The sequence below is a fragment of the Rhinichthys klamathensis genome, unplaced genomic scaffold (assembly GCF_029890125.1).
Source record: "Rhinichthys klamathensis goyatoka isolate OS25496 unplaced genomic scaffold, OSU_Roscu_1.1 h1tg000040l_1, whole genome shotgun sequence".
Lineage (NCBI taxonomy): Eukaryota > Metazoa > Chordata > Actinopteri > Cypriniformes > Leuciscidae > Rhinichthys > Rhinichthys klamathensis.
The window spans coordinates 14,440,271-14,465,206 of NW_026606587.1; the positions used below are offsets into that span (position 1 = coordinate 14,440,271).

At 37.7% G+C, this 24,936-nt stretch overlaps 1 protein-coding gene across 1 annotated transcript in view; it reads right to left on the reverse strand.

Moving 5' to 3' along the window:
- Positions 1 to 13,268, reverse strand: part of wdr46 (WD repeat domain 46) — a 37,826-nt gene extending 24,558 nt beyond the window's left edge. Inside the window, exons 1-6 of the mRNA XM_056246926.1 lie at positions 13,188 to 13,268; positions 12,084 to 12,230; positions 10,511 to 10,591; positions 9,103 to 9,215; positions 7,836 to 7,923; positions 1,448 to 1,509 (exon numbers count right to left, since the gene is read on the reverse strand). Of these exons, the coding sequence (XP_056102901.1) occupies positions 1,448 to 1,509; positions 7,836 to 7,923; positions 9,103 to 9,215; positions 10,511 to 10,591; positions 12,084 to 12,230; positions 13,188 to 13,250 (554 nt within the window). The 5' untranslated portion in view covers positions 13,251 to 13,268. The remainder of the gene's footprint in view (positions 1 to 1,447; positions 1,510 to 7,835; positions 7,924 to 9,102; positions 9,216 to 10,510; positions 10,592 to 12,083; positions 12,231 to 13,187) is intronic.
- Positions 13,269 to 24,936: the final 11,668 nt, after the last annotated feature.

Sequence of the window (24,936 nt, forward strand, 5' to 3'; positions counted from 1 at the left end):
AATGCGGGAAATTCCCGCAATCGTAATCCACACAGATTATAAAATCAAATCATTCTTTTAACAACTATCTGCCAGACGCAATTTCACAAACAGCGTGAGTGTTCAGCGGTGCCGCTTCTTTCTCTTCTCTCATAATGTGTTGTGCAAGGCAAGCATCAAGCGCTGCGGTGATAACACACACTCGCGTTTAGGAGTCGGGACATGATGGATATTCACTCGCACAATCGGGCCAGCAGTGCATCGTGACTGAAATTTACCATTTGCACGTCTTTTTAAGTCTTACCAGTTTAAACATTCAAGCGATTTTAAACTAATCAGTGCTCGCGCGCTCTCTGAGAGATTATTTTCTATGCGCACATTCATAGAAAATCCGCCTTAAGAACAGCTGGCCAGTAACAAAAGTTATTTTTCGCGGATTATATTGCTTTAACACGCTAAATTGTCAATTTCGGTCGTCGTGAGTATACTCTAAACATAGTCGGTTTTGTCTTTAATAAGCATAAAACGCATGCCAGTATAATGAACACAGGATCCGTGCACTAGCTCTTAAAGTGACGGCAGCCATATGTGTGTCATTCATTTTGTTGTCAATACAACAAAAGATGGCTTTAAGTTAAAGGAATCAGGATTAATAACCTATGTATTTAATTTATTCAGGACTAAAATACTACTCAGTGTTATTTTCCATTTGATTACTTTATTCAGTTTCTGTATATGAATCACGTGATTATTAATGATGACGAAATTCAGGCCCTGTGTTTAATTTTTCTCATTTGGTTACATTCTGTTATGGAAAATTAATTTTCTATTGATTGTAGGCCTATATTTTGAGTTGTATTCACATCCATTTTCCTGTAAAGATATCGAGATATATATCGAATATCGAGATATAGCAAAATATATCGAGATATATTTTTTGCTCCATATCGCCCAGCCCTAGTTGTACGTCACACACATCACACACACACATGACCAGCGTCGGCCAATAGTGAGCCTACGTGTGACGTACGACACAGAAGCGCTGCGCTGTTACACTACGTGAACTCACTCGAGGCCCACAGAGAAGGAAATGAATAGTTGAATAAAGTCGTTATTTTTGTTTGTTTTTTTGTGCACAAAAAGTATTCTCGTCGCTTGATAAACTTAAGATTGAGCCACTGTAGTCACTCGGACTATTTTAACGATGTCTTTAATAACTTTTCTGGGCCGGCAAGTTTCAATCCCTTAGAAGCCTATGGAGGAGTGATCCAGCTCTCAGATTTAATCAGAAATATCTTAATTTGTGTTCTGAAGATGAACGAAAGTCTTACTGGGTTGAACAACATGAGGGAGAGTCATTACTGACAGAGTTTACATTTTGGGGTGAACTAACCCTTTAATACAAGTACATGTAGTGATCCATCAGTTCTGGACTAGAATACATGTGTATTAAACCTTCAGTACGTACCGTCCATTTCTGCTGTAGTCAAGCCTATACGGCCCAAACTGGGAAAGATGCAGGTTGAAGTACTGTGGGGAGAGAAAAAGAGAAGCCCAGTAGAACATACCACATGTGCAGCTGTTAAAAAACGGTTTAATATTTTACACTACTATTTATACATGCTTGTTCACTTTCTAAAATGTCATGTTTAACAAATGCATAGTAGGAAAGCAGAAATACTAGATTTTTTTCTAGATTTATAAAGAAGTAATCCATTTACTTTGATAAATTTCTCTAGATTCTTTCACAACACTGCTGCATGTGGCTTGATGATCTGAATTAAATATGGTTCAAAAATATGCACATAAAACACTACATTCATCACTGGAACATCTAAGCAGAAAAGGCCATTCATGCTCGAGCTTTTATCTGTGTGTCCGGGGACGAGGCCGCAGGGACTGATCTGACACGCTTATGAAAGGCTTCAGTCTGAGGACACACACGCAGCATTACAGACTCTTCTTTCAAAACACCTTATTCCAAACTTTCACCAGTGATGCTAATGCTAATATTGATCTCAAAGAAAACGTCAGTGAAATTCATTAAATTTAACATGTTTAATGTATAAAAGGTGGTAGTGTAAAATTACCAGATTGACTTTTTTTAACACATTATATATCTTCACACAAGCAACGACTTTTTAGTCTAAAAGTCTTTTTAACATTTAGATACCATTTACACATCAGCACCAAAATACTGGTAATCCTCGGTTATGACCTTTAAATGCTTCACTTTTGTCTTCATTTCAGACGCTTTCTGCCCAATTTGACCGTTTTTTTGCTTTTGAGTAGGGTTGGGTATCGTTTGGGTTTTATCCGATTCCAGTACCTACTCGGTATTTTTTAAACGGTTCCGGTGCTTAAACGGTTCTTAAATCGGTACTTAAGAAAATGAAACCGCACACACTTTATAAAAAAATAATACCCTTTAATTTACAGGGCCAAACTGGACACAATATTAACTTAAATCTTTAAACAATATAAATACAAGTAACATATGGTAATAATAAAACCAATATAAAATAAAAATTCATATTTACATAATATCAAATGAAACAATATTGTATCAAACAATGTAATAATACTGGAGATTAATAGAGATTACTAGCAGGCAGAGCTGCCAACTCTCACGCATTGACCGTGAGACTCACGCAAATGACCCTTTTCACACAGAAAAATCACGGACAAAGAGGACACTGACAGACAAGACAGAGAAGGTTACTTTTGATATGGAACAAATCCACAGCTGTCAGATTCTGTCAATATTTTTACGAGATTCACACAATAAATAACGTTTTGGCTCTTTGAAATGTGACAGATCGCTGTAGCGCGTCAGTTCAAACGGCACGTGATACAGCAGCCTACAAATACAAATCCACTGCTTCTTAGCTACGCAGCGTTGAGTGAACCTATGAAAGAGAACATCTCTGGTTACTGGTGTAACATATCTCTCAATAGGGAACGGGACGCTGCCAAGCTCCTCGCGCTGCCGACCAGCTTCCTTTTTCGGCAGAGAAATCTGAGGAGCAGATGGCGCGCGCGCGCCAACAAAGTATGACGACGTAAGTGCGTCGATGCGGCGCCCGCGCCATCAGCCAATGAATTGGCTTGATTCTATATGGGATTCAGACTATCGGCACACCCAGAGGGCGTTCTGACACGTAATTTTACACGTGAAATGCAGCCAAACCTTGTGAGAAAGAGCGCGCATGCGAGACAGAAGAAACTGTGCTCCAAACTGTGTAGCACACGCACGGCGGAGAGAGAGAGAGCGAGAGACCTTGTGTGTGTGTGTGTGTGTGTGTGCGTGTGTGCCTAATGAAGTTAGGCACCGAAATCAGGCACCGAAATTTTCGTTCTTATTCGGTCTGGTTACTACCGTTTACGTCGGAACCGGTTCCCTATTGGCACCGAGTTTCGGTACCCAACCCTACTTTTGAGTGACAGGCGTAAAGGGTCTCATCACACAGAATGCATTTTTTTAATATCGATTCTGGAATAAAAAAATTAGGGCTGCACGATTTGGGGAAAATGTCATATTGCGATTATTGAGGTCAATATTGCGATATGCGTTATAATAAACAAATGGTTTGAGTCAACTTGCTTGGTTCTCAAGTAAAATGCACACACAGATTAGTGATAATGCTGAAATGTGTATTTCTCAACAACAACTAAATGCATTGTGTTTTCAAATTAAAATACAAACAAATTAATTGATTTTCAAATTAAAATAATATTAAAGTGACATCTTTGCATTACTGCAAACTTGTTATTGTCTCAATAATACAATACTATAAAATAAATGTCATATTTACCTGTGCCCTTCCTGTCTAACAGGCAGGAAATATACAGAAATTGAACAAAGTTATCAAACAGTCTGCACTGCATAAATGATAAATTATATATAGACTAATCCTTAATAAAGCTACAAAAGTTATTTAGTCAAGAGCAGTGAGTAATTTTCTCTGTTATCTTTGTTCTTTGATTAACTTTACTGACAGAAAGCTTTATTGGCTGCTGGCCCTTTAAGAGCAGCCGCTTCTGACAGAGACACGGATCTCACACTCATTCTGTCACGACTCTTCATGTTTATTTAAGACTGCTCTTATGTTATGAGGATACTCGACAAAACTGACATTTTGGTATAATTGTGCGTGTTAGTGTTCATTTAAGCGCGAAAGAACTGTATTCTGGCGCGCTGTCTGTGTGCACGATACTGGCGCGCGTCTTTCTGTGTGTGTGTGTGTCAGTCAGGACATTCACAGGCAGCAGCTCTCTTCTGTCTTGTCGCGCATGAATGGTTTAAAAGCATTTGCACAAATAAGAGCAGGATCATATAATGTAACACTAGCCAAAGGATCACAGAAATTAACGGACGCTGCATTGATTGATTAAAAATTGATAACATATTTAACGCAATTTAACAGGCCTAATTTATTTATTCCATACAATTGCAGCATTTTGCGTCATATAATCACATGGGCTTGACATCGCGATATGATTAGTCGTGCAGCACAAAATAAAATTAAACAAAAATAAAAACACACATCCCGATAGTTAAGTGAATCGATTTTTTCTCCCAGTCCTATAGAGAGCCTAAGTCCCTCCCCTTCCGGTCGACCACCATGGGACCTTATTTCGGAAAAGATATTGTATGGTAGTCAATGACGAGAGACAACAAATATTTGAATCTCGTTTGAATTGTGCCCTGAATTACACATATGATGTTGTCAATTTAAAAGATACATTTTAAAGTCAAGAAAGTCGCAGTTTGATGTAAAACTGTTGAGGTATAAGACTGTGAAAATACGCAATTACAAAGACTACAAACCCCAAAGCCGCACATGTTCTCTCAATGAATGAAGCTAACTTTACTGAAGCTGACTTTACTGATGCTAACTTTACTGATGCTAACTTTACTGACGCTGACTTTACTGACGCTGACTTTACTGACGCTGACTTTACTGACGCTGACTTTACTGACGCTGACTTTACTGACGCTGACTTTACTGACGCTGACTTTACTGACGCTGACTTTACTGACGCTGACTTTACTGACGCTGACTTTACTGATGCTGACTTTACTGACGCTGACTTTACTGACGCTGACTTTACTGAAGCTAACTTTACTGATGCTGACTTTACTGACGCTGACCTTACTGACGCTGACTTTACTGACGCTGACCTTACTGACGCTGACCTTACTGACGCTGACTTTACTGAAGCTAACTTTACTGAAGCTAACTTTACTGAAGCTGACTTTACTGAAGCTGACTTTACTGACGCTGACTTTACTGACGCTGACTTTACTGACGCTGACCTTACTGACGCTGACCTTACTGACGCTGACTTTACTGAAGCTGACCTTACTGACGCTGACTTTACTGACGCTGACTTTACTGACGCTGACTTTACTGACGCTGACTTTACTGACGCTGACCTTACTGACGCTGACTTTACTGACGCTGACTTTACTGAAGCTGACTTTACTGAAGCTGACCTTACTGACGGTGACTTTACTGAAGCTGACTTTACTGACGCTGACTTTACTGACGCTGACTTTACTGACGCTGACTTTACTGACGCTGACTTTACTGACGCTGACTTTACTGACGCTGACTTTACTGACGCTGACTTTACTGACGCTGACTTTACTGACGCTGACTTTACTGACGCTGACTTTACTGACGCTGACTTTACTGACGCTGACTTTACTGACGCTGACTTTACTGAAGCTGACTTTACTGACGCTGACTTTACTGACGCTGACTTTACTGACGCTGACTTTACTGACGCTGACTTTACTGACGCTGACTTTACTGACGCTGACTTTACTGACGCTGACTTTACTGACGCTGACTTTACTGACGCTGACTTTACTGACGCTGACTTTACTGACGCTGACTTTACTGACGCTGACTTTACTGAAGCTGACTTTACTGACGCTGACTTTACTGACGCTGACTTTACTGACGCTGACTTTACTGACGCTGACTTTACTGACGCTGACTTTACTGACGCTGACTTTACTGACGCTGACCTTACTGACGCTGACTTTACTGACGCTGACTTTACTGACGCTGACTTTACTGAAGCTGACCTTACTGACGGTGACTTTACTGAAGCTGACTTTACTGACGCTGACTTTACTGACGCTGACTTTACTGACGCTGACTTTACTGACGCTGACTTTACTGACGCTGACTTTACTGACGCTGACTTTACTGACGCTGACTTTACTGACGCTGACTTTACTGACGCTGACTTTACTGACGCTGACTTTACTGACGCTGACTTTACTGACGCTGACTTTACTGACGCTGACTTTACTGACGCTGACTTTACTGACGCTGACTTTACTGACGCTGACTTTACTGACGCTGACTTTACTGACGCTGACTTTACTGACGCTGACTTTACTGACGCTGACTTTACTGAAGCTAACTTTACTGAAGCTAACCTTACTGAAGCTGACTTTACTGAAGCTAACTTTACTGAAGCTAACTTTACTGAAGCTGACTTTACTGAAGCTAACTTTACTGAAGCTGACTTTACTGAAGCTGACTTTACTGAAGCTGACTTTACTGAAGCTGACTTTACTGAAGCTGACTTTACTGAAGCTGACTTTACTGAAGCTGACTTTACTGAAGCTGACTTTACTGAAGCTGACTTTACTGAAGCTGACTTTACTGAAGCTGACTTTACTGAAGCTGACTTTACTGAAGCTGACTTTACTGACGCTGACTTTACTGAAGCTGACTTTACTGAAGCTAACTTTACTGACGCTGACTTTACTGACGCTGACTTTACTGAAGCTAACTTTACTGAAGCTAACTTTACTGAAGCTAACCTTACTGAAGCTAACTTTACTGAAGCTAACCTTACTGAAGCTAACCTTACTGAAGCTAACTTTACTGAAGCTACTTTACTGAAGCTAACTTTACTGAAGCTAACTTTACTGAAGCTAACCTTACTGAAGCTAACTTTACTGAAGCTAAACTGAAGCTATCCTTACTGAAGCTAACTTTACTGAAGCTAACTTTACTGAAGCTAGCTAACTTTCCTGAAGCTAACTTTCCTGAAGCTAACTTTCCTGAAGCTAACTTTCCTGAAGCTAACTTTACTGAAGCTAACATCTGTCATTGTTTCTATAGTCTTGCGTTATAATCGTAACGTTATGCCGTCATCGAGTGTTTTGTACCAGACTGCACACACACGAGCAGCAGATCTCGCTCGTTGTTTCGCTTCCCGGGAGATGTAGTTCATTGAGCGATTTTCACATAAAACTAAATGTTACTCTTCTGTTTCATGACAAACTGCGACTTACTTGACTTTCAGAATTATCTTTAAAATTGACAAACATCATATGTGTAATTCAGGGCACAGTTCAGACGGAATAAACAGATAAGTTGTCTCTCGCCATTGACTATCAAACATATTTTTTCCGAAATGAGGTCCCATGAGCCGGAAGCGGAGGGGCGGGGCTTAGGCTCTCTATTCAAAAGTAATGAGTAATCGCATCATCTGCTTCTGAGCTTTGTGATTGGCCCAGAGTAGACTTCTGACATCAGCGCGTCCTGACCTCATACTGGTAATCTTATTCTTTAACACATTGCATCATACTGGTAATGTTACAACTTTTCATACTGGAAAATTTAACAGAACTGTTTTTTTTTTTTTTTTTTTTTAAGTCTGGTTCACATACAATCTCTAAACGGTATTTTACCAGTTAAGACTGTATGTGTGAAGGCGGCTACTGGCACCAAACGCTTGCTTAACTGATCGTCAACAAACTCTACTGTTTATTATTGTTCTCGCTGCAGTTTCTAGTGTTCAAACGTGCTCAAATAACTCACCTTTGATCCAGAAGTGATGTCAACAGCATCCGCGATGTCATCTTGAGAGATCGTACTCGTGTCTTCACCCTCGTCTCCTTCCAGGAAGCTGAAGACAAGCAGACAGACATGAGCTCTGTGTGTGTGTACATTTATGAATGTATGAAGAGTAAAAACACAAACAGTAGTTAAACCAAATGTCCAAGCTAATCTTTTCTGCCATTTGTAACTTGAATGTTTGAGGCTTCTGGGGGAAATTACAGAAAGCAGGGTCAACTTATGGTCACATAAATCCCAAACTCTTGGTTGATTGAACCAAATCTTTCTGACTCATGGTTATTGGTTCCAGCACGCCATAATACAGTATTGTTGTATAATGGCGATTTACATTGTGCATATCGCCACCTACTGGCCAATCACCTTAAAGTCTCCCTGTAGTCAATCATTTTATCCCTTTAAACTCATCTTTGATCACCAAAATGACATATTTAAAAGTTTTTTCCTTGAAAAAAACTTCATGCCTTAAAATATCTTGAATGTAACTCGACACCCTTGCCTCATTTAGTATACGTGGTTCTATGAATATGCAAATGAGCCCCACCTCCACTCCACATGACTTTAGACATGGTTTGTCTTAAAGCATATTAAAACACCACATAAACAAACAACATTTTCATCACAGGGGGACTTTATCAAGTTCTTAAAAACTGTGAAAAACATAATATAATTAGTTTGATGCTAAATATATAAATTAAAGTAGAGCTGCACGATTCTGGATAAATTGAGATTTACGATTTCTTTGTTTCAAACACAGATTACGATTTTGTACAGACAACCAAACAAAATACGTAAAATAATGTACTACAAGTATAACTTTTTTTTTTTAAATCAGGTTGAATGAATGATTCAATGACTCACTCATAAATACTTCACTTGTTTTATTACTGGATGAATCCGAATTTCTGAACGAATTTCTTGAATGATTCAATGACAAATAATGATGTAATCGACACAATCGTAATCTGAAGATCCAAGTTACTTTCAAAGGGTGATTTGATCTATTTTGATTGCGTGTTTATATCCGAACTATAAACTTTTATCCCAGTACGTCCGTAATAATTTGAATATTTGTAACGGAAATAACGATACTGTGTGTGTGTGTGTGGTTGAAAGGACTGTATTTTTAATAGACATGGCTGAATCGTTGTCATTTAGGAATGAGATTGTGTGGGTGTTTGTCATAGTGTCATTCTTCTTTTCATCTGGCACAATATGTGAACTACATTACCCAGCATCCTCTGGAAGTAGGAGATCGTATCGTGCGGCCTGTTTCTGAGCGAGTTCAGACACGGACTCCGAGAACACAATGGCCTCTTTCAGCTTTCTCCTGGCTCCTGCGGGCTGACGCATCACAGAGAGAAAGAGCGTGAAAACACAAAATACACTCCTTATTAGGGACGCACCGATATGAACATTTTGGCCGTTAACGATAACCGATAATTCTTTATATTTAAAAGCCGATAAGCGATATATTGGACCATACAATTAATTCCAAATTTTGGATTACAAAAACAAAAGTCGGTAACACTTTAGTAGAAGGGGTGTGCATAAGACTGACATGACACGTCATAATCACGACATGACATGAATATGAAGGAGGTTTTATGCATGTTTATGACAACTGTCATTAGTTCAATTATGACATTTTGAATGCAAATATGACATTGTTTGAGATGTCTTTGTTATGACAACTTGACATAAACCAATACATCATAACCTGTCAGTGTCTTGGTTATGACAACTTGACATTACCAAGACACCACAACCTGTCATAAATATGTTATAAACATGACATAGCAGATTCATTAACAAACTTGAGAAACCACTTAGCTTTATGGGTTAACATTACATTAAACTGTCATGTGGTTGGTTTTGACATTGGCAGTCATGAGGCCATTATAACTGTGTCATGAATATGTTTCTTGACCTCAACTACAGTGGTACAAATTGAATTTGTCATTAAAATGTTATAATGGCCTCATTGGCTCGTGATTTGACAGCGTTTCCCGCCAAAGTTCATTTTTACGCGCGTTTGGGCGGGTCGAGGGTGTTAATCTCAATCCCTGAATGTTGCGCTCCTGTTTGTCATTGTGCACGAAACTTCACGCCAATAAATCATCAGAAATATTGCTGACTTGTGCGTCTCAAGCGCCCTCTTTACACTCGTCCTAATGCCTGTTAGGTGTCCGTGGATTTGCCTGTATTTGGTGTTGAAAATGGAAACGTCTTTAGACATGGAAAATGGATTTTACAATCGATTCAATGAACAATTGTGTCTCAGAAATCAAACAGGATTTTTTCACAAAATTGAGAGCCCTAATGTACATTAGGGTGGTTTGTGTTACATTTTCTAATGGTTATCAGTATATTTTGAGGTAAATATCTTATTTCTGTGGTATCAAAATTGGTATTGAAATTTCACTGGGATCTATCATTTTGGTATTGTAAAAATATTAATTTCCAGCAACAACAAAAAAACTCAATTCTCATAAAGTGATATAAGATTTTGATCATATTTCCCACCCCTAACAGCAACTTGCATCCATTTCTATATGCGGAATATACTCAAAACAATAAGTGGTAAAACATACAGGAACGCAACAATGTCACAAGTATAAGTATAAATCGGGACTCACCGTTTTGTGTTTCTCTCCTCTTCGAAACTTCTGGAGTCGTTCTGTTGGTATCAGAGCCTGACCAGGAAAAGGGTCCTCTTTCTGAATACACAATATGATCAGATGAGAAGGGCTGCTGAAATATTGACTTTTTGACTGTTCAAATTAGGACATAATTGAAGAAAAGGCTTCTAGGTGCAGGAAGCCAAAGGTGAAGTTCAAACTATTCAGGGTGTGATGTTTGCATTATTTTAGAACAACGATAATGGTGCAAAATAATCACATTTCATGCTCGCCCTGCTCTGTTCTGTGATGACTCTGAAATTGCGTATTACGTGCCGTCACGAACGCGCACCACAGAGCAGGGCGAGCATTTGTGCTTATAAAACTTAAACTTTTTTATTTATTTTTGAAATGGCCGATCATTTCGCTAGATAAGACTCTTATTCATCGTCTGGTATCGTTTAAAGCCCGTTGAAGCGGCACTGAAACTGTCATTTGGACCTTGAACCGTTTGGACCCCACTGAAGTCCATTATATGGAGAAAAATCCTGGAACGTTTTCATCAAAAACCTTAATTTCTTTTCGACTGAAGAAAGAAAGACATGGACATCTTGGATGACATGGGGGTGAGTAAATCATCAGCAAAAGTTTTTTTTAAAGTGAACTTATCCTTTAAAGCAGTTGTTCTCAAATGTTTTGAAATCAAGGCGCCCCTTTGTAGTGATTTTCTTCACCGAAGCAAAAAAATATACAGGTGAAAAATTAGAATATTGTGCAAAAGTTCATTTATTTCAGTAAGTCAACTTAAAAGGTGAAACTAATATATTATATAGACTCATTACATAAAGTGAGATATTTCAAGCCTTTATTTGTTATAATTTTGATGATTATGGCTTACAGATATGAAAACCTTTTCACAATATTCTAAAATATTTTGAATTTGGGGTTTTCATAAGCTGTAAGCCATAATCATCACTATTATAACAAATAAAGGCTTGAAATATCTCACTTTGTACAGTATCTTTCACCTGTACAGTAGTCAACATTTGAAGTGGATCAGAAAAGTTCATCAAAGTTGTCCTAAGACAAGAACGGGTAGCGCTATACAAATAAATGTGAATTGAATTGAGAAAGAAAAACACATGTGTAACAGTATAATGGATCCGTGCGTCAGGTCTTAAAGTGACAGCAGCCTAATAAACCGGCTGCCAAATTATGAGATAATATTAAAAATATCTTTATGACAGTTTTTATCCATACTTTGGAAAACCACATGCCACAGTGACTGCTAAACAAAACAGTTAATGTCAAGCCGTGAGTAGATGATGCACACACTGATGATGGCTTAGGCTGAAACGCGTCTGTGTGAACATGGTAAGAATAAAAAAGATATGAGATATAACTAGAGTGCGGTTTCTCATCTTTATTTGTTGACTCACACCCATAAATGTTTTGGGAGTTGAGCGCGCCTGTTCTCAGCACTATTTGAAGCTGTGAGTAGAAGCATTGATCTGATTAGCATATTAGCACATACATACACATAGCATACTAGTAAACTAAAGTCAGTGAATGGAAAAGCACACACGCTTACCACTGGTTGGACACTTTCACCTTTCTTCCTTTTTGATGCCCTTTCTTTTACCGGTGCTTCATTCTGGTTCTGCACATCTTTACTCGGTTCTTCCTCGGGTTTCCTCTGCTCTGTGTTTTTTGTTTCCTCCCAATAGCGTTTTGAAAGCTGAGTGAGGAAAAGACAAACACATTCATAAATGTTTTCTTTATTTTACATTTTCATTCAGGAACAAATGCAGATGACCATGACAACAACTGTCCCTGAATGGCAAACAATATTCACCGTGCAGGGGAAATAAATAAGACTGTCCATAATAAACAAAACGATTAGTCCATGATTGGTAAATTATATATTTGTCAGTGTCCTTGTTGCACATTACATGTAATATCTATGAATTATGCATAATAATTAAATGCAACTAACCCTAAACCCTATAGTAAGTTAATTATTATTACTCACATCTTAAAATAAAGTGTAACCAAAAAAAGTTCTTAGAAATACAGACTTAGAGAGTTTCTGCAAATGTTTTGGTGGCTTTTGATTCAGTGGATTTAAGGTTTACAAATATTAATAAGCAGTGAAAATATTATTTTTTTCCTGGGAAATAATGAGGAGATTATTTCAAATATTCATTACAGAAGAGGTGTATTGAAATACGATATAAATAATAATATAGTATAGATATGATGTTTATGTTTTCAAGAACTTCATTACTCAATAAGGATTTTTTTCTTAATGAATATTAATTCAAAAAATGCTCATTACAGAACAGGTTATTGAAATAATATGAAAATAATAGTTAATATGGCATTTATTCAGTACTATGATATATCAGAGTACCATGGTATTACCACACATGATACCATCAACACCACTGTACACTTTTCAAACGATAGATTTACTCTTACATTCTATCAAAAAGCTCAAGAAGAAATGTCGAATATAATATTATAAAGCCGTGAAAATTAAGAAGCGACGTGTTTTGCGATGATGACAACATCTTACCTTTCCTTTGACAATCCGATATAAAAAAAAAGACATTTATACTATGTCTATAGACTTTTCACATCTTAGTGAAAAGCGACTACTGTTATAGCCAGAGCAGGGATTGATAATGTTTACCTTTTGCTTGCTCTTTTTCTCCACGTGTGTGCTCGACAATTCCTCCGGCGTTGGCGCTGCCATTTTTGTTTTAGGACTACAGAGCAAAACTCTTCTTCTAGCGTCTATTGGCGATCGTCAAACAACCCGAAGGTGCATTATCGCCCCCTGCCGACCTGGAGGTGCTGCTGCTTCTTGTCCTGTAAGCATGTCTTCTCCTTTATTTATTTAATTTTATTAAAGAAGGAATTAAATACGTTTTAAAGGGGAATTAAGGGAATTAGAAAAATAGTTGTGAAGTAATCAATTTAAATTATTTGCCAATAGTAGGCCTATTCGATTTTAAAATATGCGCACTCACTTACTCTTATGTCTACTACTATCTCGAAACGCAAACTTCGTCACATTCATTTACGAATTACATCATGTACATTATAGCATATTTTCAATTCAACATTTGATAAAACATTTGAGTACTTTGCATCACTGGATAATATTGTCGGTCGTTGATTATTTTGTATCGTAAAACAGTTATCAAATATTAAAAGGTTAGCTACTTGCATCTTACCGTTAAAGGCCCACTGAAGTGAAATGAAAAGGACAGCAGTCCAGCACAACTATAATTTGTGTTCGTAGGCAGTGTGCAAGCGTGATTGACATAACGTGAGGGCGTATTTATTTTTTAACGTGCGAAAATTTTGGACGCGAATTTCGTACTCAGTGTGGCCTTCACTTTCAGAACTTTTTTTTTTCAGCTGAAAATAAACATTGACAGCCAATCAGAATCCATCTTGCTTTAACAAGCGTGAGCATTTAACCCTCTGGGGTCCTTCGGCCCAAATGGACCCGAAGCATTTAAATAAATTTTTTTTTTTAAATCATAGCTTTATCGGAATGGTCCGAAATTTGGTGACTTTGTTGGTACTTGGTATATGAACACCCAAAAAAATTGGGGACAGGATTTGAATAGTCTAAGTGGTTGTAAAAAAATAGTCACACTCAGGACCTTCGGGTCCAAATGGACCCCCATAGGAAATGAATGGGAAATTGGCAAAAATGTGAAAATACAGAGTTTTTTTGTGCGTACAATCTACAAATCAGCCACGATCCATAAAAAAAGCACACAACAGTGAAGGGGTGAATCTATAAAACATCAAGAGTGCAAAACAGACACATCCACACACACACACACACAAACACACTTTTATACACATACACACTAATAAATTCAGATTACATATGGGTTTTGAATTTTTAAAATGCTCAGTTTGTCCACCAGATGGCATCCATCTCATTTCAAAAATTGCTTTCATGAGGCCTAGGATTGACTCTAAAATGAAATACAGCTTAAAAAAAAAATATATATATATATATATATTTTTTTTTACATTTTCTATTATATTCAATGGGGAAAAAATGGGTCATAATTATTGCATTAATATTAATTATAAATCATTTTTATTTTTGAAATTATCTCAAAACACCAAAAAAGAAAAGAAAAAATATTATCCAAAACGGTACTTTCCTGTTATCCGGACCCCACCATATACCATGGGCGGGGTCAGGGGTAGGCCATCGTCCCTGATTGGTCTTAACCCCAGTGACGGGTAGGTTTAGGGGCGGGGTTAGGGTTAGGCCATCGTGGGGTCCGGATAACAGGAAAGTACCAAAAAACAAGTAAAAAGAAAAAAAGATGATTTTTTAAAAATAAATATTAATCCCACCCTTCCGGCCCATTTGGACCCGAAGGTCCAGAGTGTGACTCTGAAATGAAGGACCCCAGAGGGTTAAAGTGACAGACGACAAAACTGTAGCGAGCACTTATAATAAACAGAACGATATTGTCCGCGGGTGTGGAAACGAATACAGTTATATATTTATCTTTATAATAGTGTGAACTGACCTTTAAGGCCCAATGAAGTGCCTTTAAACGCGTAGCATTATTCAGTGTGTTGATGTAATTTCCACTGAAACAGGAAGACAGGGCGGGGCATATCGATCAGCTCCTCCCCTTTTTTTAGAAACAGCCAATAGCGTTTAGTTTATATCACAGCTTGGCCAGAGCCGTTGACCAGCAGTTTCCTCTTAATCTCTAACCGTTTCTCCTCATAATCTCCTCCGCTTTAAAATACAGCATTCTGTGCAGAACTGTAAGTTTTGAACGCTTATATCTTCTAAAGGCAAATTGTGTCATTGTTTTGGAGCACACTAGCTTATAGATAACAGTAAGGCTAACATATTCATACTAAAAGCCCCCAAAAATGTATTTCATGGGGGACTTTAAAACTAAAGCGTCGCAGGCCCTGTCCCAAATGGCATACTTCATATGCACTTTCGGTCTTGTGGATTTACAATGGCTGCCGTGTGCGAGTGTCCTTTAAGTCCATGACCAGACCGTAGGGTGTCCCATTTGTCATTTTAGGTTTTTAGAAGGGTGTCCGCGAGCGTCCCTTTTCAATATGTGCCCTTGATGCGCACTTTTGACGACAGTCAAAGCGGCGTTACGTCACGAAACTGCAGACTAGGAAGACCGTGAGTGTGCCATTTGGGACAGGGCCAATATCAAATATTGGTGGGGTCAATTTGGCCATTTCTAGTAATGTATATGATGGTTACGGCCCTGTACTAAGGAGATCTTTGTAAGGCTGATTTCCCAGCATGCAGCAATCTCTGAATGGTTGCAGGCTCATATCCTTCTCTTTCAAATGCTGTGCAATAAAAGGGCGCAAGCTAACAGTCTTTTCTTGACTGCAATATGTGCATGTTTCCCTATTTTGAGTAATATGAAGCTTCAATGTAAATAACATTTACCCAAGGATATATCATTTGTTAGATCATTTAAGTGGGCATCCCCCCATGTAGAACCCAATATTTTGGCATAAAACACTTTTATAGCTATAAACGTATTTTTTTAGTTATTGTACATGAAAGTGAAGGGTTGGTCAAAATCCCTTGCCTCTTCAAATACATATATAATCATATATCATTTTGAATGGTTATATACTTCCTTTATAAAAATCAATAATCAAATATATTCATTATCACATAATAATTTTTATATTCTTTGTGCTTGTGAAATTATATTTTCTTTAATGCATGTGATGCAAGTAACCAGTTTCTTTTAGGTGCATTCCAATCTTACTTTGAGATTGCACGTAGTACACGCAGGACACGAAGGCCACGTAACCCACAAGGCCGTTTGTCTCTTTCTCTTTCTCTGGGATCAGTAGAAAGGTTTATAGAGGGTCCTAAAGGCAGCGTGGACACATATGATCCTTCGTTGGACATATGGTCAAGCTATATTGAGCGTTACTATCAAACTTTAATTGTTGTATTAAAATGTATTCTTTCCAGTATATTTCCTTCCTTGGGAGTAAATGCCAGTGATCTGTTTTTCTCCCAAACGAGTGAATGTTTTAGCATTATGTTTTGGTATACTTAACTGATAAAAAGGAGCTCAGACTCTCTTCAGCCTTGATGGGAGCTGTTATTTGCTAGTGTCTGTTGTTTGTGTGTGTGTGTGTGTGTGCGTATGACATTCTATGTAGGTTCTGGACGTTCGGACCAGACAACCCGGCGCCCTTCTCTAACCTGCGAGGCCACCACAGACCTAAATCTAATGAGTGGACGACAACTATCTTGACTAAAGGCGATAGGCACCCCTATCTCCTCACATGTGTTAAATTGTTTAGGCTCTTAATGTTTCCTAGCCAATGAGAATCATTCAACCTGTAAGCAATGACGTAGCTTAGACCTTGGAAATGGTATAACTGCTGTGATCTTTGTAACTGTAAGCGGGGCGGCCTACGAACTCCTGTGTGAGTCTTGAAGCTGACTTCTGCTGATGAAACTGCAAACTATCTTCAGTAAAACTTTTCTTTGATTTTTTATAATTCTGACTCCGGGTCTTCATTCTTCATATCTGGTTCTGGGTCTTTAACTGTATACCCCTTACAGTTATGGTGGAGGATGCGCAGGCAATTATTCTCGGTGACACCCCTGGCAAATCAACAAACAAGGTAGTAAGCTTTTATTAATTGTTAGGGCTGTCTGACTGGAAGAGATTTTGAAGGAGAGCGGGAGAGCTTCACTCCGATGAGGCGAGTGAAGGAGTAAGTTAATTATACTACTGACAGTATAAGAAGTCGCTGAGAGGGTCGTTAAGGGTAACGGCAGCAGACAGCGCAAGCGAAGCGTGCTCTGTGGGGGCCCCGCTGGGCATTACTGGTGTAGCACCACCCCAGCAGAGCACGTCCCTGGGCTAGAGGTCCAGTGGCACCGTAAACCTGCTCAATCTCTTCCATTTCAGATAGGGGATCCCCGAACTTTGTGAAGTGAATCAGGCAGTTAGGGATACTAACAATAATAGGGTTGTTTGCCAGGGATGCATCAGGAACGATTCCGAGAGAAAAAAAAAAAGTTGTGACCCAAATTGGCGTGGACCAGTATATGTAACTGTGATTTTGGAGTATACTTTGCAGTTTCATCACGCAGAAGCCAAGCTGTGTTGTTAAAAGATCGCCGCCTCCATTTCTGCAATAACTTCAGGTGAGTATGAACCATGATTAAGATATGGCAGAAAAAAAAAATGTAATAACGTAAATCAGTAACCTGAAGAGTCCTGAAACAAATAGTGAGACAGGAAAAGCAAACGCTGTAAGCAGCTGTGCTCTAAAGCCCTCACTTTAAAGAAATTTGCAGAAATAATTAAGTAAATGGTAGTCAGGATTTTGATTCTGATTGGAAATTTAAACAACTTGACTGGCTACAAACAAACAAAGAAACTGAAAAATTAAAATGTTTAGCCTCGTATTGCTTACGATGATTACAAGAAGCAAGTGAAAGAAATTCTGGGTCTGCGATAATTTCCCTGGGCAAGCGACTAAAGTTAAACAGGCACTTTGTGAAAACAACTTAGAATATTTTGCAGCTTATGAAAATTAATGTTCTGCCAATAATAATGATGAAGATTATGATTGGGCTATTATGATTAAATCAGCCACTGGTGGACTGTAAAAGAATACAGAGAACTGCTTAATCAGTAGCTCTGTTTGCATTCCTGAATGGGACACACACTGCTTCAAGGGTGTGATGCTGTAGTTGAGGCTGAAACAAATTCACCAGATGACAGAGAGTGTTTTAATGGTGGTCATCAGGACCATTTAATACGTAACTGTAAATGCCCACCGAGAAGGTGTTTAAAAATGTGATAAAATGACAACACATTTCTGGTAATAATATTGGTTTGAAAGTAGATCAGTGTTTAAATGACGACAGTGACATTTTTCGTCTGAAAAATAAGAGATAAAAACAAGGTCAAAAGATTGAAGTCTTAAAGTGAATCCTTTTGAAGAAAAGATCTATAATAGTAATTTCTATAATAGTATTTTTTATAAGTGAATTGATGAATATAGGTTGATGTAAAATTAATGACTCCAACAGATGTGAGTTGCAAAATATATCAAAGTAACTAAAAGGATGATTGTGTTGTAATTAAACATTTTAAAAAGGTTTTAGATGATATAGAGAGACTAATCTCACAGATGATTTACAATAACTGCAAAAGTATCACAAGCAGAGAGTGCTTGCCTCGTCAAAATTAAATCCTAATTGGAGATTGATAAACTCCAAGAGAAAACTTTAGTCAAATATTAAACTATGGTTGAGAACTTGACAATTAAAATTGAGATTGAGAAATGTGAAACGTTATTGAGAACTAGAATAATTATTTTTATGTAAGAACAAATAAGCAGAAGCAGTACTGGATTAACAGTTGCTAAATGCTGATTAAACAAACAGCTTGAAAAGTTGACCATAAAAGAACTAGAAGCTGATGTTTTGCTTTCAAAAGATAAGTTTGTTATTGGCTGTAATGAAACAGTTCGCTTATCTGAATCTGATGTGTGCTGTGGCTGAAACTGCCAGTGCAACAGACTCAATCTGAGTGGAAATTTGTAATGCCTAAATTTCCTGATGTGTGGGCAAAAGACAAATATAAATAATATGTTTATTTGAAACCGTATGTAATATCTGGCAAAGATGCCTTAAGCTGGGATAGAGTTAAAAGATGGTAGATAAAGTTAGACGTTCATGAGAGTGCAGTGTACCAGTCCCTCTCTCATTCAATGTCTCTCTCTCAGTCAATGTCAGCTAAAAGCTGTTACCTGAGTCGGTGTCATAAGTGATAAGCTATTTGTAGTGACATCTTTGATTAGGTTATTTTAGGACCAGTAACTTCTTTGTCTGATCTTAGTCCCCACCATGAAACGGGGGTGGGGCCGACGGAAATGTACACTGAATGTAGGGTTGTGATCTAAATTCACTGAGTATAATCTAAGCAGCTAGGTTTCTGCTTTTAAGATGGTTAATGGATTTAAGTGATTAAATACTGTTGTTATTGACCTGTCTCCCTGTGTGAACACTATTAGGCAATCCGAATGGCTCTGGTGACTCTTGAACGTGCCTTTCCTAAGCTCCAGAAAACAGCTGAGTTCTGTTGAAGAGAACTGATTGGGTGATGGGAAAGAGCGGTCACCAGTGGGCACGAGTGACCATCTCTATGACGGGTAAGACCTTCTTTGGCCAGACAGGGGGCAACCTAAGCCAGAGGGGTCACGTAAAGTCATTGGGCATCTCCTGAATGGAGGTGTGTTATGTGAGACAGGTATGAGAGTTGAGCAGGAGCTGTGAGGCCAGCAGCGTCCTTATACCGTTAAGGGGAGATGAAGCGGTGACGAGTTACTGCAGTCTGACCCAGAAACGTGAGTGTTCCTCCATACCACTCACCAGAAACCGCATTCATTGTATGGCTTGTTTTTCATTGTCTGCAAATATGCCAGGGGAAAACACCCTGATGGAGATTATTGATAAAGGGCTAACAGGAGTGGGCGTTCAGGAGCCAGCTGAGGCCATTGAGTGATTCCCATTAGTTGTTGTGGAGACAGTAATAAACTTTTTGATGTCGGTTGCCTTATGGGCAAGGAAAATCATAGTGTTGATTTTGAACTAATAGGTCTATGACATAGTTTTAACTCTTGAAGGTCGTTAGACATGGTGGTGGCTAAAGATGAAGACAGTTTTTGATTTAAGAAAAGTCTGGATAACAAAGGTGAATGGTCAAAGATTATTGTAACGAATTTAATATTACATTTTATATAAGTTACAGTCTTAGAAATTTATTTATAGTAAGAGAGACTGCTTGAGCGGAGGAAGGGATGGTAACTGTGTCTGTCTTTCTGTTATCTGCCTGCTAGAGCAAGCTGAAGCAAAATAATGATAATGAAACAAAACAACCCAGCTGACCTTGTTAAATTCTAATGAATAATGAACAGGCATGCTTTGAAACTGGTTAAGAGACCATGTAAAATTAGGTAGAAGCTACAGGAAAATGGGAAGTTTAAAATCTTATTTAAAATTTAAATCTTTTAGCAATAATATAAAGAAAAATGAACATTGAAAATGAACAGTTAACATATGTGTGTCTAGTATGAGTGCGTATGATGGTGACAGCACTTTATGTCTTGTATGTATTAGTTTGGGGTACTATTATTTCCTGATTTTGAGGATATTGTGTCATTAACCTCTGGAATTAGTGTTTTATCATTACAGATGGGTTAAGTGAAATGACCAACTTAAAAAAAGTTGATAATTCTAAGTCAATCTGATGAAAAGACAATGCAGAACATGGGACGAGCTTTAATTGGAGTGGTTTTCCAGCTCTGTCTGCTATTGGTAATTATGAATGCTTTTGTCATTTATGATATTGAACTGAATTACTCTCTGGATTAGTATTTTATATAAATTGGAATTGTAAAGAAGATTGCCGTCCATTATGGGGTAAAACTCTTGTCTAAATTCAACTGAGGGTCTAAATTTAAATAGACAACTAGGTGGGATCATAAGGATAAACATAGGAAAAAAAAATATATATATGGACTTGACGGCAGAGAGACAAAGTGACACATTGGCTAAGTCACTATCCAAATTATCCAGAGTGAGCTCCCTCATTTTTATTGAAAAGCCGGAGGGCGAACAAAGAAGGAGTGAATATAACTTCTAAAAAGAAAAGGTTTTATTTCTCAATCCATTAAATGCATGTATGACATTAGATGTCTAAGAAAACTACAATTTAATAAAGGTAAAAAGAGAAAGCAGCTATATGGCTGTGGGCTGGGATCTGAGTAACATAATATTTTGGTTTCTGTAAAACTGTAAAGATAAGTGGAACTGAGACAAATACTGTGAGAAGTAGTTATAATGAAAAATAAAGTTGAAGTTAATGATAAGAAAACAAGACAAGAGTATTGAAGAATTAATAAAATACCATGATTTCCCTAACGAGGGAACTTTAAGTGTCACTAGGCTGACAGTGGTGAGAGACTCGGATGCAGAAGGAACTGGCATGTAGGGCAAGATGGAAGAAATATAGTAGAAAAAAATGTATGTTATGAAAATACAATTTCTGATAGGATTTATGGAAGTCAAATTAAGTTTAAATGGTATGAAAAAGTGAGTTTCAAAATAAAAAACAATAAGACATTGTATGATTGACAGGGATTCAAGTGATATAAAGATAAGGAATAAACAACAGCTTTATTTAAGCAGAATGGGGAACGATTCTATATTTTAGTGTTAAAATAATGACTGAAATGATGATGTGAATTTGTTTTATTTTATTTCTATTTTTGAAACAAACAAAAAAGGGTATAAGATGTTATACAATTAAAATGGTACATGCTATGTGACCGTAAACTGAAGGATGATTTCAGTAAAGACTTAAAGTGCTTACATCGGTTATTATGGGCCTTAATTATTAATATTTTATTTTTTGTTGTTTATTTTTAGTTAGACAACCATTGTGTTTTAAACCTAAAGGGTCTATAAAAGGGGTAGTGAAAATAATGGATTAACCATCCAACTTTGTTTATAATAAAAGGATTTGGAAATCATAATTTTATAAATAAAAAAAACTAGTGCATATATTCTGGTATTCATGATTATAGACAATGTCTTTATTTAGGATCTGTGTAGTGACTGTGGATCTAGCCCATGCTAGGAATACAGCAATAGTGCTTGCTTATTTAGCCTGGCTTCCAGAGAATAAATATGTACTTGTTTCGTAATCAGTTATGTGTTCTATAAAAATTTTAACCTGACTGATAAACTGAGGAAGAATGACATTGATGTCCTGTTGTGAGTGGAAGGTGGGAGAGCCTCTTAATGGGGACTGGAATTTTTAGTATCCAGCATGTCCATGACGAGGTGAAGAGACAAGTGTGACCCGTCAGGGGAGCATGCGTCACCACTCCTCCCTTCCGTAGTGACCTCACTGGTTAGACCAGACGTGGCGGTATTGGACCCCACATTGGTCTAAAACGGGGGACTGAAGGGTTGGTCAAAATCCCTTGCCTCTTCAAATACATATATAATCATATATCATTTTGAATGGTTATATACTTCCTTTATAAAAATCAATAATCAAATATATTCATTATCACATAATAATTTTTATATTCTTTGTGCTTGTGAAATTATATTTTCTTAAATGCATGGATGCAAGTAACCAGTTTCTTTTAGGTGCATTCCAATCTTACTTTGAGATTGCACACAGGACACGAAGGCCACGTAACCCACAAGGCCGTTTGTCTCTTTCTCTTTCTCTGGGATCAGTAAAAAGGTTTATAGAGGGTCCTAAAGGCAGCGTGGACACATATGATCCTTCGTTGGACATATGGTCAAGCTATATTGAGCGTTACTATCAAACTTTAATTGTTGTATTAAAATGTATTCTTTCCAGTATATTTCCTTCCTTGGGAGTAAATGCCAGTGATCTGTTTTTCTCCCAAACGAGTGAATGTTTTAGCATTATGTTTTGGTATACTTAACTGATAAAAAGGAGCTCAGACTCTCTTCAGCCTTGATGGGAGCTGTTATTTGCTAGTGTCTGTTGTTTGTGTGTGTGTGTGTGTGTGTGTGCGTATGACATTCTATGTAGGTTCTGGACGTTCGGACCAGACAACCCGGCGCCCTTCTCTAACCTGCGAGGCCACCACAGACCTAAATCTAATGAGTGGACGACAACTATCTTGACTAATGGCGATAGGCACCCCTATCTCCTCACATGTGTTAAATTGTTTAGGCTCTTAATGTTTCCTAGCCAATGAGAATCATTCAACCTGTAAGCAATGACGTAGCTTAGACCTTGGAAATGGTATAACTGCTGTGATCTTTGTAACTGTAAGCGGGGCGGCCTACGAACTCCTGTGTGAGTCTTGAAGCTGACTTCTGCTGATGAAACTGCAAACTATCTTCAGTAAAACTTTTCTTTAATTTTTTATAATTCTGACTCCGGGTCTTCATTCTTCATATCTGGTTCTGGGTCTTTAACTGTATACCCCTTACAAAAGAAATAGGCTATTTTAAAAGTGAATTACTGTATAGAGCAGCTTTAATAAAAGCCCTACATTTATTGAGAATAGTCTGAAAAGTAGTTGTTTTTAACGTATTTTGACACAATTTATCTGATTAACAGTGTTAATATACTGTAATTCAATTAATTCTGGCTGTAAAATGTCCTCTGCATTTTTATAGTTTATTGCATGTAGCCTAATTGTACAAAACTGTATTTTACAGTAATTTGATGGAATCTATATTTGACCTTTTTTGATCATTTTTATCTTTCATTTGTATTTTTCACTTTTTTCAAATCACTTATTTTTTTAATACCATGGCATTTATTTAGTTGATATTACTTTGGGGGGGAAATCTGACTTTTTACATTATATTTAGTGAATTTATATTTGAATGAAGCAAAAATGTAATCAGAGAAATCGCTTAAATAGATCATTAGTTATGTTTTTATTAACTGTTCTCAGACTTCCTGCTGGCATCTCTTTTCTTTCTTTGTCTAGACCAGAGAAAACCCCCTGTTAATTTAGTGTTGCTTCAAGAGATAATAGAGTAAAGTGAAATAAGGAAACTTATAGTGTAAAAAAAACCCAACCTCGTGATTACATAATAAGCAGTGTAATATTTAATCTTTGTACAGCCATAACCCTTTCTTCGGTGAAACAATGCCCTTTTCATGAAAGAGTGCAGGAAGAAGGAAGAAGGAAGAGCTTATAAGCCCTGTTCCACACGGCACAGTAAACACTCAAGGGCTGCGTTTTACTCCACTTTTAGAAATGCACTCGCGAACTTCCCTCAGCACTTCCCAATCGCCGCCATTTTGAAGTGCGTTCAACTTCGTAAAGTGGGCGAGGGAACTTTATTTGGACTGACCCTCGACCCCTCGTCCGCAATCGCATACTCCCATTGAGTTAATTACTTAATAACTGCTAAAAAAAAGTATGTTCTATATATTAGTATGATAATCCTCGCTGCATTTATGTCTATTTTTATGTCCTCTCGTTTACTCGGATGTACGTCATTGGTTACGTTGCACGAGCGCCCACTACTGGCAGAACCCTTGAAATGTGTTTAAATTTAACGCACTAACCTTGATCACTTGAAATCCACACTGGAAATTATTTATAGTTTTTTCCCCTTATGAATTTGTTTCATTCTATACTGCAGGCCTGTATGTGGGCTTTTGGAGAAAATATAAAAATTACACAAACGAAAATGATACAATAAAATATGTGTAAAAAAAAAACAGTCAGTTAGCTACACGTAGGCCTATTTAATGTGGTTAAATGTCAAAATAGCTCACTAGAGTTGTGTGGGCTGGGGGTAAAATAAGGCCATTGTGGTCTATGGATCTGCCTGATGT